Genomic DNA, 17,110 nt, shown 5'->3' on the forward strand with positions numbered 1-17,110 from the left:
AAAAAAAAAAAAAAGAGTAAAGGCAAGGGGATGAAGCAGAATCTATTGGGCTTCAATTGAGATAAAAATGTAGGAGAAGCAATAATGGTATCAGACAAAGCTAAAGCAAAAATATATCTAATTAAAAGAGATAAGGAAGGTTATTGAATCTTAATAAAAGGTACTATAGCCAATGAATAAATACTTAATGCTCCAAATGGTATAACTTCCAAAATTTTAAAAGAGAAATTAAATGAGCTTAAGGAGGAAATATAGTAAATAAGGAGTAAAACTATACTAGTTGGGGATCTCAACTTTCCCCTCTCAAAACAAAATAAATCTAATTAGAAAATAAAACAAGAAATAAAGGATGTGAATTAAATTTTATAAAATTAGATTTAATAGGTCTCTGTAGAAAACTGGGAATAAAAAGAAATATGCCTTCTTTTTAGCAGCACAAAAACTGACCACGTACTAGGGCATAAACACTCTCTTTGGGGGGACTGTATTTTTATAAAAATCCAAGCCTTAAAATTTTGTTCAAGAAATTTTTCAGGAAGTCTGCTAACGCTTTGAAACCAGAAAATGGACTATTTGCCTGCAGAAACCTACACTGAATCAAGATGAACCAGAAAAGATGCCTGCAGAAATCTACACTGAATCAAGACTGATCCAAAATGAAATTTGGGATGCAACTAATTGAACTTGAGGGGATTGAAAACAATTACTTGAATTGTAAACTCTTATGCCAAAGGGGATTGCCCCCAATTGGCTTTTTGTCAATGCACCTAGCAAAACATTGGTTTTCCTCTCTCTTCTACTTACCTCTTATCTCTTAACTCTTATAGTTAGAACTTTAGGGGTACAAGATGATTATGTCAAATGATCAATTGGGGAGACCAGTCTCCCAAATGATCACAGGGGGGATTGTGATAATTAGATTAAGTCTACACTGCCCATCTTTAGATTTAATCACCAAAGTTAGGAGCACTTCTAATTCTGGGAGGTCCGTAACCCAAGTGTGCTAGAGTGGGTGATGAATCAGAATCAACTGACTACCCCCTAGGCAGTACTATGAGAATTGTCTATTGTGATTGGACATGCAAATTAGGAGGAAGGCACAGGAAGTGACCCCTTTAAAAACAGGGAGTTGAGTGAGTGAGAGGTCTTCAGTGGAAGAGAGCATCTGGTGACAGACCTTTTCTGGTTCATGGAGGAGTGTTGAAATGCTGAGACCCTGGTGGGACTGCTTAAATATCTTCTTTGAATTCCACGTGGTAAGTTTAAAGACTGACTGAATCTTCCTGCACTTCTCTTAAGAAATTTCTTTTAGTAGACTCTGTGAATGAAGTTTGCTCCATTCACCTCTGGGCCTCTGGCCCTCTAACTCTACTTAGATTAATTAGAGGATCATAGTAAATTACCTACTAGGTTAGATTCTTATTTCCTCTCTTCTTAATTGTAAATAAACTTCCATAAAAGTCAATTTTGACTTAAGATTATTCTTAATTGAGGATTGATAATAGTTCAATCCTCTGGCAACCATCTTTTAATATACTGAACCCATAAAACCTCCTTTTCCCCCTTACACAACCCAAATGCAGAAAAGCAGAAACAAAATTAACCCTTCTCAGATCATAATGTGATAAAAATTATAATCAATAAGGGATTCACGGAAAGACAAATCAAAAATCAATTGGAAGCCAAATAATTTAATTCTTCAAAAGGGGTGGGTTAAAGAACAAATTATGAAAATAATTATTTCATTGAAGAAAATAACAATGAGACAACATTTCGGAGCTAAAGCCAAAGCAATACTTATAGGGAAATTTATATCCCAGAATGCTTACATCAATAAAATAAGAAAAAAGCAGATAAAAAAAAAATTGGGCACAAAACTAAAAAAAAAAAAAAAAAAAAAAAAAAAATCAAACCAAAAAAAAAAAACCAGAAAAATAAATTTAAAAAGCCCTAATTAAAGACTAAATTGGAAATTCTTAAAAAATCAGAGAAATTAGTAAAATTGAAAATAAAAAGAGTATTGAATAAATAAGACTAGGGATCAGTTTTATGGAAAAAATAAAACAGAACACTGGTTAATTTAAAAAAAGAGAAGAAAATCAAATTACCAATATCAAAAATGAAAAAGATTAAATTCACATCTAATGAAAAGGAAATTAAGCAATCATTAGGAGCTATTTTGCCCAATTATATGACTAAATCTGATAATCTAAGTGAAGTGGATGAAGATTTACAAAAATATAAATTGCTCAGATTAACAAAAGAGGAAGTAGAAAAAAGAAACTGAACAAGCAAAGGAACTCTTTAAGAAAAAATTCCCAGGACCACATGGATTCACAAGTGAATTCTATCAAGCATTTAAAGAACAATTAATCCCAATATTATATAAACTATTTGGCAAAATAAGCAAAGAAAGAGTCCTATCAAATTCTTTTTTATGATACAATTATGGTGCTGATATCTAAGCCAGGAAGACCAAAAACAGAGAAAGAAAATTACAAACCAATTTCCTTCATGAATAGTGCTGCAAAAACCTTAAATAAAATACAACATAGCAAAGAGACCACAGCAATATAGCACAAGGATTATCCATTATGACCAGTGGGATTTATACTAAGGAATGCAAGATTGGTTTAATATTAGAAATACTATCAGCATAACTGATATATCAATATACATCAATAACCAAACTAAGAGAAATCACATGATTATCTCAATAAAAGCAGAAAAAAGCTTTCAATGAAATATTAAAAACCATGTACAAGAATAAAAGAGTCATTCCTTAAAATAAAAAGTAATATCTATATAAAACCATCAGCAAGTATCATCCTGCATTGGGGCTAAGATAGAAGCCTTCCCAATAAGATCAGGAGTAAAGCAAGAATTCTATCACCACTTACTTAATATTGTACTAGAAATGTTAGCTTTAGCAATTAAAAGAAGAAAAAGAAATATAAGGAATTAGAATAGGCGAGGACTAAACTATCTTTACGGTTGATATGATGATATACTTAAGAGAATAAACTAAAAAACTAGTTGAAATCATTAATAATTATAGCAAAATTGCAGTACACAAAATAAAGCCACATAAATCATCAGCATTTCTATATATTTCCAACAAAGTCCAGCAGCAAGAGTTAGAAAGAGAAATTATAAATAAAATAACTTTAGACAACATAAAATACTTGGGAATCTATTTGCCAAAACAAATACAGAAATTATAAGAACAGAATTACAAAATGCTTTTCACACAAATAAAGTTAGAGCTAATCTATTGGAAAAACATTAATTACTCATAGGGAGGCCAACCTAATATAATGAAAGTGAAAAAAGTTTGCCTTGGTCTGGATTCAGAATTAGTTCTTTTTCTCTGGAAAGAGACGGCATTTTTTATCATGAGTCCTTTGGGATAGTTTTATCATTATACTGCTGAGAATAACTGTCATTCATAGTTGTTCACTGTAAAGTATTCTTGTCACTATACAATGTTCTCCTGCTTCTGCTTATTTCATTCTGCTTCAGTTCATCAAAAGTCTTTCCTGATTTCCCTGAGTTCTTCTTGCTTGTCATTTCTTATAACACAATAATATTCCATTACAATCATATACTATAACTTACTCATTCTCCAATCACTTTCCAAATCTTTGCCACACTAAAAGAAGCTGCTTTAAATGTTTTTGCACATATAGGGCCCTTTCCCTTTATGTTTTTTTTATCTCTTTGGGATATAAACCTAGAAATGGTATTGCTAGATAAAGACTAAGTACTGTTTTATAGCACTTTGGGCACAGGTCCAAATTGCTCTTCTCAATGATTGAATCCATTCACAACTCCCCTAACACTGCATTCATTTACCAGCTTTCCCATATCTCTCCCAAATTTTGTCATTTTCCTTTTCTGTCATAATAGCCAATCTGATAGGTGTGGGGTGGTACCTCAGAGTTGTTTTTGCAAAACAAAATTTGCATTTTTCCAAATAATAGCAATTTAGAGCTTTTTGGTTTTTTGCATGACTATAGAGATTGGTTTAATTGCTTTGTCTAAGAACTGCGGGTTCATATCTTTTGACCATTTATCATTTGGGAAATGACTTGTATTCTTATATATTCAACTCATTTATGTGTTTGATTCAAGGAGGCCTTTATTAGAAAAATTTGCAAAAAAAAATTTTGTGCCATTATGATTACTGTATATATTACTTTCCATCCTATCTATCCTTGTTTAGTTACTGTCCTTTACCTCCCCAATTTGCCCTCTTTTCTAGCAGACTCACGCCCCCCCCTTCTCTTATCCACTTCTACTTTCCTTTAAGGTAAGATAGCTTTCTATATATATATATATATACCCTTTTCTATACATATCTAATTCTGAAGTTGTTCCCCTCATTGAGCCAATTCTGATGAGAGTTAGGTTCAGTCACTCTCCTCCCCATTACTCCTCCACTGTGAATGTCTTTCATGCCTCTTTTATGTGCAACAATTTGCCCCATTCTGTTTTTCCCTTCCTCCTTCTCCTAATGTATTCCTCTTTCTCATGGCTTAATTTAATTTTTTTAATCATCCTATCATATTCAACTCACAACCTTGCCCTCTATGTATACTCCTAACTGCTCTAAAATGAAAAAGTTGTCTGGCATTACAAGAATCATCTCTTCATATAGGAATGTACAGTGTTTAACCTTATTGAATATCTTTTGATTTCTCTGTCCTATTAACCTTTTTATGATTCTCCAGGCTTGTGTTGAGAATCAAATTTTCCATTCAGCTCTGGTCTTTTCAGTTCTCTATTTCATTTTATGTCCACTTTTTTCCCTCTGAAAGATTATCAGTTGGAAAATGACTTGTATTCTTATATATTCAACTTTTTATATATTTGAGAATTGACAATGTAAAAAATTGCATTATTATGATTACTATGTATTACTTTTACAACTCAGTTTTGCTGGGTAAGTGATTCTTGAAGTCCTAGCTCCTTTGCCCTCAGGAATATCAAATTCCAGGCCCTCTTGATCCTTTAATGTAGAAGATGCTAAGTCTTATGTTTATCCTGACTATGGTTCCACAGTATTTGAACTCTCTTTTTAGCTGCTTGCAATATTTTCTCCTTAACCTGGGAGTTTGGGAATTTGGCTTTGGTATTCCCCGAGTTATCCTTTTGGGATTCTTTCAATTTCTATTTTGTCCTTTGGTTCTAGAATATCAGAACAGTATTCCTTATGATTTCTTTAAATATGGTACCTAAGCTCTTTTTTTTTTTTGATCATGGCTTTCTGCAAGTCCAATAATTCTTAAGATTTATTTTCTATTGTCAGTTGTTTTCCCCATAAAATATTTCACATTTTCTCTTATTTTTTCATTCTTTTAACTTTTGTTTCTTGATGTTTCATGGAGTCAGCTTCTGCTTGCCCAACTGTATTTTTTTAAAACCCTTACCTTTCACTTTAGAATCAATACTGTGTATTGGTTCCAAGGCAGAAGAGTGGTAATGACTAGGCAATGGAGGCTGAGTGACTTGCCCAGGGTCACATAGCTGGGAAGTGTCTGAGGCCCAATTTGAATCCAGGACCTCTGTCTCTAGACCTGGCTCTTAATCAGCTTACCTACCCAGCTGTCCCCGTCCCATTACAATTTTTAAGGCACCTCCTTTTCCATTTAGTCAATTCTACTTTGTAAAGAGTCCTTTCCTTCAGTTAATTTTTGTACCTCTTTTCCCAAAGGGCTATTTCTATCTTTCAATAAGTTTTTCTCTTCAGTACTTTTTAAAAATATTTTCCCATTTGGTCAATTCTGCATTCTGAGTTCTTCTCAATTGGGCTAGTCTATTTTTTAAGGTATTAATTTCAGTATTTTTTGTGCCTCCTTTATGAAGCTATTGACCTTTTTTCATGACTTTCTTGTATCACTTTCATTTCTTAGCCCAGTTTTTCTTCTATCTTTCATTTGATTTTAAAAATCCTTCTTGAGTGCCTCCATTAATTCTTTTGGGGCTTGAGAGCAACTAATATTTTTTTGGGAGGCTTTAGATGTAGCAGCATTGACTTTGTTGTCTTCTTTTGAATTTGCATCTTACCCTGTCACAAAAATAACTATATTGAATTTCTTTTTGTTGTTTGCTCATTTCCCTTTTTATTTTCTTTTAGTTAAAAAAAAAAAAAAAAACCTGTTAAAAGTTGTGGATCTATAACTATGGTGAAGGAAACACTATTCCAAGTTTCAGGTTCTTTTTGCAACCACTATCAGAGCTGGCACTGGAAATCTCTGTTTTCAGTTCTTCCAGAGTGGTATGATCTAAGGAGAAGTGTGTAACACTCTAACTACCCGTGCTCTGGTCTGTGAGTAACTCCAAGCATTCTTTTACCCCTTAGAACTATGATTCCGGTCCCCTGATGCCCAGTGGCTGCAAGTGCTGGCATATGCTAGTGCTCCTACTTACCCTGCCACTGTACCCCACGACTATGACTTGGGTCTGTGTATGGGCAATACAAGAGTCTTGCACCTAAACACCACAAAGGGATCCCTGTAATCTCCTTTTGAGCAGTTGTCCAACCCACCCCTTACCATCTGTGGCTAAGAGTTCTGAAAGCCTTGGCTACTGCTTCAGCTGCTCCCAAAATCGGGAAGGGGGGGGTGGGGGGGGAGAGACCTGTGCCCTGGCACAATGTACTCCACTTCTACTCTGATGCACTATATCCTTTATGCTGGCCTTCTAAGTTGTTTGGGGCTGTAAAATCACTTACTTTGTCTTTTTGTGGGTTATGCTGCTCCAGAATTCATTTTGAGGTATTATATCATTACTTTTTGGAGGGTAATTTGATAAAAATCAGATGGGTCCCTATACCTTCTCCACTATTGTAGCTCCGCCCTCTTTAAAAGTTCCCACATACACTGCTGACTCATACTGAGCTTAAAATCCATTACCCCCAGCACAAGAAGCTTAAGACAATGTCCTCTTTATCCCAGGAATGGAGCTCAACTCTAACATAAAGTTAAAACTCACGAAATAAATGGGGGAAATGAGTAAAAAGCAAAAAATTACATGACAATTGAATGTTATGATGACAGGGAGGACCAAAACACAAACTCAAATGGGGATGCTAACAATGTTAAGAGGGCTATATGCAAAGCCTCAAGGTTAAGTATGAAATGCTGTCGGGACCTTACAAAGGAACTTCTGGAGGACCTTAAAAAGGATTTTTTTAACTAAAAAAGGGGGGGCGCCGTGGCAGGCACAGAACCAAGATGAGGGTCATGTCTAAGTAGAAGGGAAAGTCAAAATCGCTATCACCTCAAAAGGACAGAAGTCAAAAACCAGCTCTTATGCTGAACACAACTTGAAAGGTAGGCAGCAGAGAGTTGATTTTCACAGCATAAGGAACATCTAGAAGCAGAAACGCACACCAAGGAGCAAGGAGTGCTGGCCAACCACCGCCCGCCCCACTGGACCAGGCTCCATGACTGGATCAGGATCCCCAGACCAGGACAACACCAACAAAAGAGCACCTCAGACCCACCCCCATCCCCAGAGCCAGATGGGATTCACAAGTGACTTCTGCCAAACATTTAAATAACAATGAATACCAATATAATAAAGTATTTAGAAAAATAAGCAAAAAATAAGTACTATCCAGTTTCTCTTATGACACAAATATGGTGCTGATATCTAAACCAAGGAGGAAAACAAAAAGAAAACTACAGACCAATTTCCCTAATGAATCTTGAAGCAAAAATTTTAAGTAAAATACTAGGAATATATCACATATCATATATAGTAATATATCATAAGGATAATGCACTATGACTAAGTGGGATTTATAACAGGAAGGCAGGATTGGTTCAATATTAAGAAACTATCAAGCCTAACTAATCATATCAATAACAACAATAGAAATCTTATGATTATCTCAACAGATGCAGAAAAAGCTTTTGACAAAATTCAATACCCATTCCTAGTAAAAACACTAGAGAGCATAGGAATAAATGGAGCTTTCCTTAAAATGAACAGTAAATATCTAATTGAAAGCCATCAGCAAGCAATACTGTCATGGGGGTAAGCTGGAAGCCTTCTCAATTAAGATCAGGGATGAAGTGAGGAAGAACAATTATCATCACCTTTTAATATTGTTCAGAAATGCTAGCCTTACCAACTCAGGCAAGAGGTTGCTATCACATAACATATAACTAAAATAGGCAATAATAAATTATCAGAGCATTAAAATGTGCATGTTGTATGGGTCTTGATGGAAAGATAATTGGGGGGTCCAAATAGAAGATAGCAAACAGGTCAGAGAAAATAATTTTGAAAGTATGAGATCTTGAAGACAGATGAAGTCACTATTAGTGAGAAGTTGAAGTAAAAAGGAAATAGAAGCCTATATTTAGTATTCTAAGAGGTATTCCAGATAACTTTAAATTTGCTGGAAGAAATTATAGGGTACATAAGGCATAACTTAAATTTTTTCACCTTATTTATTTTTAATATTAATTTTTTTAAATTTTGAGTTCTGAATTCTCTTCTTCCATCTCACCCTTCCTTCACCATTGAGAAGCAAGAAATGAGGTATCAATTATACACATGAACTCAAAGACATTACTTCTCATCCAATAAACTTCTAATGCTTATTATATGCTACACACAATTCAGAAAGGCAAAAGTCAGTCCCAGACCAGGAACAGCTTACAATTTAATCAAAGGCATAATGCAAGCAAATATATACAAAGCAAGCTAGGTAAAGATAAACAGAAAATAAATAATAGAGGAAAGACAAGAAAATCAAGAGGGGTTGGGAAAGGCTTCCCATTATTTTGAGAACTTATTTTTTTTTTAACTTGGATTTGGGATTTATTTTCGTGGAAAGATAAAAGCCAATTAAGAGTTTTTATGAAATTGTATTTAGCCAAATTACTACTAGGAAATTAATGTCAAAGTAGCCCCAAGTATTAAATGTGTTTTAAGCCCACTTGGTAGTGATTGATATCAGATATCTCATAAATTGCAAAGACTGGCAATCATGTAAGCAGAGTTTCTTCAAAATTCATAAGTATGAAATAAATTGCAAACCTAAAATAATATTCCTCACTGGCCTTAACTAAAAGTTATTTCCTCTACCTTTTTTTTTTTGTTGGTTTGATTACTTTCCCTAAGAACAAGCACCAACTTCCCAGAACCAGAAATTAGACCTAAGCTGAAATACTTACATAAGATTTTAGAATATAAATACAAGCAGACACACACACACACACACACACACACACTTAAAATCATATTAAAATCTCACTTGGATAACTATACAGATGAAAATCTAATTAAAAAAAACTTGGAGAGTTAAGACTTAAAAGACTTTTTTAACATTTATTTTTGAATTTAACTTAATGGGATTACACTGCCAACTCTATTATATAATACAGTCATCCCTCACTGTATTGTGGTTCATTTATGGAGGCTTCACTGTATCATGGGTTTTTGTGTGTGTGTGTGTGTGTGTGTGTGTGTGTGTGTGTGTGTGTGTGTGTGTGTGTATAAATAAAATTCTGCATTGGAGTTCTCACTATATGTCGGGAATTTGGGGCATACTGAACACAATGGAAATGCAGTACACCACTACAGCTTGCCAACATGAGATTGTACTTGGCACACTATTGGCTGATGGAATAAAAGGTGACCAACCACAGCACTGTGTTCTATATTAGCTAAGTGACTGTAGCATCATTCTGTTTGATCTTCCACACTGTGCCCATATGTTCAGAAAGTGTTTAGGAGTATATGAAATGTTTATAAGTATGTGGGAAGGGTTAATAAGTGTGGAAAAGGTTTATAGGAGGGTGAGAAGGGTTTATAAAGCCTTAAAATACATATAATTAATAAAATAAATATAACATCGCTACCTTCATGGGTTTTCACCTATCACAGGAGTCTCTGGAACATAACTCCCACAAAAGGTGAGGGTTCCCGTATATTCACTATTCAGCTAACAGTTAAATTATTTAATTTTGCTTTCAACTAAAGTCAAAGAGAATTCTTCCCAAAATAAAATTCATTAGCTATTCAGGAAAAGTGATTGTTTGTTAACACACTATAAATAAACTGATAATCTTTTGGTGATTTCCACCCTCATTTTTACTCCTATTTTTCTAGAACTACTGCTCCCTATTCGGGATTCTCAAATACACCAAGACTTCCTCCTTTATGCTGCAGACCAGTGCCATGCCTGTGATCTATCTAAAACAGAGGCTGTCAAGAGTGGTTTGTTTCTTTGGTAGATTTCAAAAGAGCTTCTTTCCTCCTTTAAAAGACATTTCCAGTTTTTTGCCACCACAAAGAGCACAGCTATAAATATTTTTGTGCAAGTCTGTTTATCTATGATCTCTTTGGGGTACAATCCCAGCAATGGTATGGCTCTTTGGGCATAGTTCCAAATTGCCATCCAGAATGGTTGGATCAGTTCAGCAGTGCATTAACATCCCAATTTTGCCACATCCCCTCCAACATTCATTACTCTCCCCTGCTATCATTTTAGCCATTCTGCTGGGTGTGAGGTGGTACCTCAGAGTTGTTTTGATTTGCATTTCTTTAATTATTAGAGATTTAGAACACTTTCTCATGTGCTTATTGATAGTTTTATTTCTTTATCTGCAAATTGCCTATTCATGTCCCTTGCCCATTTATTAATTGGGGAATGGCTTGATTTTTTATACAATTGATTTAGCTTCTTGTATATTTGAGTAATTAGACCTCTGTCAGAATTTTTTGTTATAAAGATTTTTTCCCAGTTTGTTGTTTCCCTTCTGATTTTGGTTGCATTGTTTTTCTTTGTATAAAAACTTTTTAATTTAATATAATCAAAATTATTTATTTTACATTTTGTAATTTCCTCTAACTCTTGTTTGGTTTTAAAATCTTTCCTTTCCCAGAGATCTGACAAGTGTACTATTCTGTGTTCACCTAATTTACTTAGTTTCCTTCTTCATATTTAAGTCTCACCCATTCTGAATTTATCTTGGTGTATGGTGTGAGATGTTGATCTAAACCTAATCTCTCCCATATTGTTTTCCAATTTTCCCAGCAGTTTTTGTCAAATAATGGATTTTTGAACCAAAAGTTGGGCTCTGGGTTTATCATACACTGTCTTGCTGACATCACTTACCCCAAGTCTATTCCACTGATCCTCCCTTCTCTATCTCTTAGCCAGTACCATATTGTTTTGATGACTGCTGCTTTATAGTATAGCTTAATATCTGGTACTGCTAAGCCACCTTCCTTCACGTTTTTTTTTCATTATTTCCCTTGATATTCTTGATCTTTTGTTCTTCCAAATAAACTGGAAAGCAAGGGTATGCCCTTCAATTGGGGAATGGCTGAACAAATTGTGGTATATGCTGGTGATGGAATACTATTGTGCTCAAAGGAATAATAAACTGGAGGAATTCCATGTGAACTGGAAAGACCTCCAGGAATTGATGCAGAGTGAAAGGAGCCGAGCCAGAAGAACATTGTACACAGAGACTGATACACTGTGGTAAAATCGAATGTAATGGACATCTGTACTAGCAGCAATGCAATGACCCAAGACAATTCTGAGGGATTTATGTAAAGGAACACTACCCACATTCAGAGGAAGAACTACAGGAGTAGAAACACAGAAGAAAAACAACTGCTTGGATTGATGAGGACATGATTGGGGATGTAGACCTGAAAAGACCACACCCATGTAACTATCAATAATGTGTAAATAAGTCTTGACTGACCACACATAATAAAACCAGTGGAAATGCGAATTGGCTACAGTGGAGGGGGTGGGAGATGGGGGTTGAGGGGGTGAAGGGGAAAATAAAAACATGATTTATGTAACCATGGAAAATTTTTCTAAAAATAAAAAATTATTAAAAAAAAAAAAGACATTTCCTTCATGTTACCTTAAAGGAAAAGGATGGGTTTATCAGTTTTAATGGATTATTTCCAAAGAATCATTACTGCCATTCTTATTAACCCCTTTCTCTTTCCTAGGTAATGTATTCCTTTTTGGGTTTTTAGGCCATGGTCCTTATTCCCCTCAATCCCTAAACAAATTTCTTTAGGTATTAAAAAATGTCAAATACACTAATTATTTAAAACATGATTAAGAAAAATAATTCCGTTTCATATTAAGACAACAAATATCTTCAAGTCATCACATACAATTTCAAACAGAAATTCCAAATGAAAGAGTATTTTCTAACCTAGTTTATTATGAAACCATAAATTATTACTCTTGCTGATTTTTTGGGTTTAATCATATTGAAGAGAAAATCACATGAAGGAAAAGGCTCTCCCCTCTATCTATTTTGCTCTGTCCTATTTAGTACAAAACAGTCAGTAATAACTCTTAATTGAACCTCTCCTGCTAAGTGAGTATACAAGATGAAATGTTCTTAAAAACACAGCATATGGTCTTAATAAAGTAAACAATCTGTTAAAAGGGAAGATAATCCCATATAAAGAATACTGAGCACTGCTTTATTATTATCTCTATTAATGACAGAAGTGATACAAATAAATTACATTCCAGGTAATGAGTTCATGAAATAGAATCTGAAAAGTATTTGGAGGCAAACTTTAATTCAAAGTCTTCCAAAAGTCTAATTATCTTTCAACTGTACCTCAATGTCCTTCTCTAAATGGTAGTTCCCAAGCTAGTTAATCCATAACATAGTTTAAACAGTATTGTATTTCAATCTTTGCTCTTCAACCAAGAGAGAAATCTCCTACCTTCCATATGCCCCTTCCATACCATGGGAAAGGAACCCAGCAATTTGGTAAATTTGGATCCATCAAGGGCTTGAATTGTACTCCCTCACTCCCTTAGCTACCCAAGTATATAAATGGAAAGATGTTCAATAAAATATATATTCAACTAAATTCAACTGAAGTAAGTCAGGAACTGTTTGTCTGAAAACCAGAAACACCACCAAAAAAGTAAATTATTCTTTGGGAAAAACAGTGTCCTTGAAGTTTAACACTTTGCCTCTAGATGAAAATAACTAGCACAAAACAAAGTAACAGTTTATGTTGTATAGGGAGTTCAGCCTAAACCATTTAAAGGGAAAAGTTTGTAATCTGATCTATTTTGCTATTTATTTTTTGTCTTTACACTAGATCAGTGATTTGAACAATTCATTCTTACCATTAATTACAAATGAATTTTATTTCCTGTTTTTAAAAAATGAAAGACTTTAAAGAAGTTTTAAGATGTGTTTTGGCTCTTTAGCTGATCTGAAATAAGTATTTGAAGTAATTAAATGTCGAAGTGGAATCAAGAGACCCCAAACTTGTGGCCTAGTGAGATCTGATGAACTCCAAATTTTAGGAATAGCTTGTAGGTTGGAGACCCCCAAAGATTGTGCTAGTTCCCTGTTACCATGAGAATCCACCCGGAAGGGAATCTCAGGCTAGCAGTTGCAGACTGAATTATGGAACCTAGGGTAAATGGGTAAATAGGGTAAATACCCTTTTGTCTTAGGTAGTCTTTCCAGCCCCTTTCCCAGGAAGGCACACAGGGGCAGGAACCATCCTTTAGTATCTAGAGTAAGTAGCCCTTTCCCATACACCCTAGCCTCTGGCTATGATTCCTCTCCCAAGCTTGATTGTATACTGTCAGTATGATGATGTCAATCATCTTTCTCAGCCCATGGTATAAGTTCCTCAATTTCTTTTGTTTTAAGCAACCTTGCTCTGGTGCTCCCAGAGCAAGCAGTGTTCAATCCTCCGGACTTGCACAAGGCATTAAAGAGTAGCTTTTATGACTAACCAAAAAGAGTTAGTAACAGTTCAATACGCTTTCAAAGGAGAAACCGTAAATATAAACTTCCACACTTCAAAAATAAAAAATTTTAAACATTTTGGTGTCTGGGATTTATTTCATTTTGCTCATTTAAACTTATTTTATTTTTAGATTTTTTCAATATACTATTGGTATAAAATGATGACTATATACATTATATTTTTAAAACAAAGGTAAATTACCATAACTAAGAGGCAGCAGATAATATCAGCCCTACTAACAAAATGAATATGATATGAAACCTGTGCAGAACTAGTAGGGCACATCTGTATGAAAGATGATCTGACAGTGACCTTTCCATTTGCCAAGCTACTCAAAAAAGAGGGAAGTGGGATTAAAAGTTTATCATCTTTTTGATTTTCTCATTTTTACTTGGGAGAGAGAAAGCAGATTTTCATCAACTGAGAATAAAAATTGGCATATTTTTATATGCCTCTGATTGGCAAAGTTGATTAAAAAAAAAGGAAATAAGTCAAATGTTGGGGGGAAAGGGGCTTCTGAAAAACAGGCATATTAATGCATTGTTGGTAGAGCTATGAAATGGTCCAGCCATTCTGTAAAGCAATTTAGAACTATGCTCCCCAAACTGAAATTAGCATGTTCCACTACTAGGCCTATACTTCAAAATCAAAGAAAAAGGAAAAGGACCCATACATGCAAAAATATTTTTAGCAGCTCTTTTTATAGCTTTTAAAGAACTAGAAACAAAAGGGAAGGGGTGTTTGCCCATCAATTAGGGAATGGTTGAAGAATTAATGGTATATGAATGTATTGGAATACTACTGAACCTTAAAAAATAATGAAAAGGACTGTTTCTGCAAATCATGGGAAGGTCTGTATACACTGATAAAGTGAAGTGAGCATAATAACAATTTACACAATAATAACACTGTAAAGACAAACTCAGAAGCCTGATCAGAACTACAATTCTGGAAGACTAATGATGAATGAATGCCTCCTCAGAGATGATACAGAATGAGACAATTTTTTTACAATGGCTTCAAAAGGTTTTTTAATTCTTTTTTTTCAGTGAGGGAGAGGTGAAGCAGATATTGAGACATCGAAAAAATTAATTAAAATAAAAAAATTTAATACACTTCTTAAATGGAGTATCTTCATAAATGTGCCCTGAGCCTACATTTTAAATTGTTTTTCTGGCATGAGCATGTTTTGGAAGGATGTTGGGGCCATCATCCCATTTATATTAGAGCCCTTTACCTAGCTCTTGACCCTTGCTGGCATTGAGCTGTAAATGTTTTAGTATCAATCCTGGACTTCCCCCAACCCATGTCTTCCTAGGACCTTCAGTTTTCCTGACTTTAGACTGGGAAAGAAGGGAAGAGGGGAGGTGTGTGCCCTGACTCAGAATTTGGTCAAACCTAACGTAGAATCAGGAGTTACCAACTTATTCCAATATTGCCATCTGGGCCACCAACCTGACCAGTACGAAACTTCTAGATAAAACAATTAAGGATGAGGTAAAACAAAATTGTTACAATATGCTCTTAATTCCTTCCCATCCTTCAGTTTCTCCACAAGTGTCCTTTCTAAGCTTTGACCCAATAGCCAGAAAGGGACGAGCCAACCCTAGTTTTAAGTCATAACTTTACCTAAAATTACCAATCTTATAACAGTTCTGTAAATAAGGTGTTCCTCCATTTTTTGCATATTAGGAAACTGAGGCTGAGCAGAATTAAGCTGGAGGAACACAGTTGAGACTGGATCTGAACCAAGAGCTTCAAGATCCCAAAAACATCACTCTATCCAATTAGATATCTCATTTCCTGGAGACACTTGTAGCAGTTGTGCCACCGAACCCTTCCCCCCACGCACCCCCCCTCCCCAGTTCCCCCAATACACACACTTTCTCTTCAAGCAATTGCGCAGTGCAGGAGCTGAGAGTCAGGAGACTCCAGTAATATTCCCTGCTTTTCCCAAGACTCCCTCTTGGTTGTGGGCCTCTCTTCTCATACCCTCTGTGCCTCAACTTCCCCATCTGCAAAATGAGGGACACCACCACTTGTCAGCCTTGTCCATACCTCTAGACCTCTAGATCTCTCTTCTTCCCTCTCTGGTAGGGGCAATTAAAAAATGTCTTCGAGGGCTCTCATTTAAAAGCTAAAAAACCGAGGCTGGAGCTGCAGAATCTAAGGGCCTTCCTAAGCCCAACTTGGGACCGTGGGATGTCCCTAGGTTTGGAGTTAAGAAGTGGGTTGACTTCCCCCTTCCTCTGCATATAAATGTTCTCGCTAGTGTGCTTGGGTTAAGTGCACCCCTTCTCCCCTCGCCACCTTTAGGAAAGGTCCGCAGCTTTGGGGGACTCACAGCCCGTCTCCTGCATTTCCCAGAAACAGGCCGCCGGGGGTGGGAGTGGGGGAGCTGAGCACCCCCAGCACCCAAAGTGCTGGGGCGGGGGAGTGAGCCTTGCATTTGGGAGTGTCTCCGGGGCGGGAAGCGGAGGAAGGTCCCTTACCTGTTGTTCCGGATGCTGCTCAGGACGCACAGCACTAGTTCCAGGTAGGTGCGCAGCACATCCAGCCAGCGGGTGGAGAGCTGCAGAGCCTCAGCCTCCTCTCCTCCAGCTCTCGTCTCCGGGCCGCTCCCCGCGCCGCCACCGCCACCGCCGCCGCCGCCGCCGCCGCCGCCGCCTCCAGCAGCTCCCCCGCCGCTGCTGCTCAGGTAATTCTCCGCGGCGAACTCGACGCGCAGCTCCCGCACGAACCAGCCGCACTTGCGCATAAGGAAGTCGAGGCGGGGACGCTCGGCCGGCGAGACGCGGAGGCTGAGGCGGAGCTGGGGCCAGAGCGCCGGGTAGAAGAGGCACTCGCGCCAGTGCGAGCAGGAGGCCGAGGCCCGCAGCCTGTCGGGCGCCGGCAGGAAGGAGAAGATGTGCACGATGAGCTCGCTGGGCAGCGACGAAGCGCCCGCCGCTTGCCCACACAGAGCCATCCAGACCCGCCGCCGACCGCCGGCACCCGGATCCTCCTTCTCCCGCCTCCGCCGCCGCCGCCGCGCTGCCCAGGCGGCTCGGGCTCGGGCTCCCAGCTGCTGTCGCGGCTGCGGCACTGACAAGAACAACAACATCAATGACAAGGGAGAGGGGGGCGGGGCCGCCGTGAGTCCCGGCGGAACCAACCAGAGCACATTCCGTGAAGGGGGGGGAGAGGAAAAGGAAAAGAGTTCCGATACCAAGGAGGATCTTTCTCTCCACCAATAAAGCCACTCACACCAACAGCAGCCCTAAAGATAATTTAATCACCGGCCCTCCTTCTCACCTACAGGAAGTGGGAGACGCCA

The 17,110-nt window shown here is 37.1% G+C and overlaps 1 protein-coding gene across 1 annotated transcript in view; it reads right to left on the reverse strand.

The window, feature by feature from the left end:
- The window catches only part of FBXO33 (F-box protein 33), a 46,070-nt gene extending 29,173 nt beyond the window's left edge, over positions 1-16,897 (reverse strand). Inside the window, exon 1 of the mRNA XM_044664785.1 lies at positions 16,287-16,897. Within this exon, the coding sequence (XP_044520720.1) occupies positions 16,287-16,897 (611 nt within the window). The remainder of the gene's footprint in view (positions 1-16,286) is intronic.
- Between the last annotated feature and the right edge of the window lie 213 nt (positions 16,898-17,110).

The sequence above is a fragment of the Gracilinanus agilis genome, chromosome 2 (genome assembly GCF_016433145.1).
Source record: "Gracilinanus agilis isolate LMUSP501 chromosome 2, AgileGrace, whole genome shotgun sequence".
Classification (NCBI taxonomy): Eukaryota; Metazoa; Chordata; class Mammalia; order Didelphimorphia; family Didelphidae; genus Gracilinanus; species Gracilinanus agilis.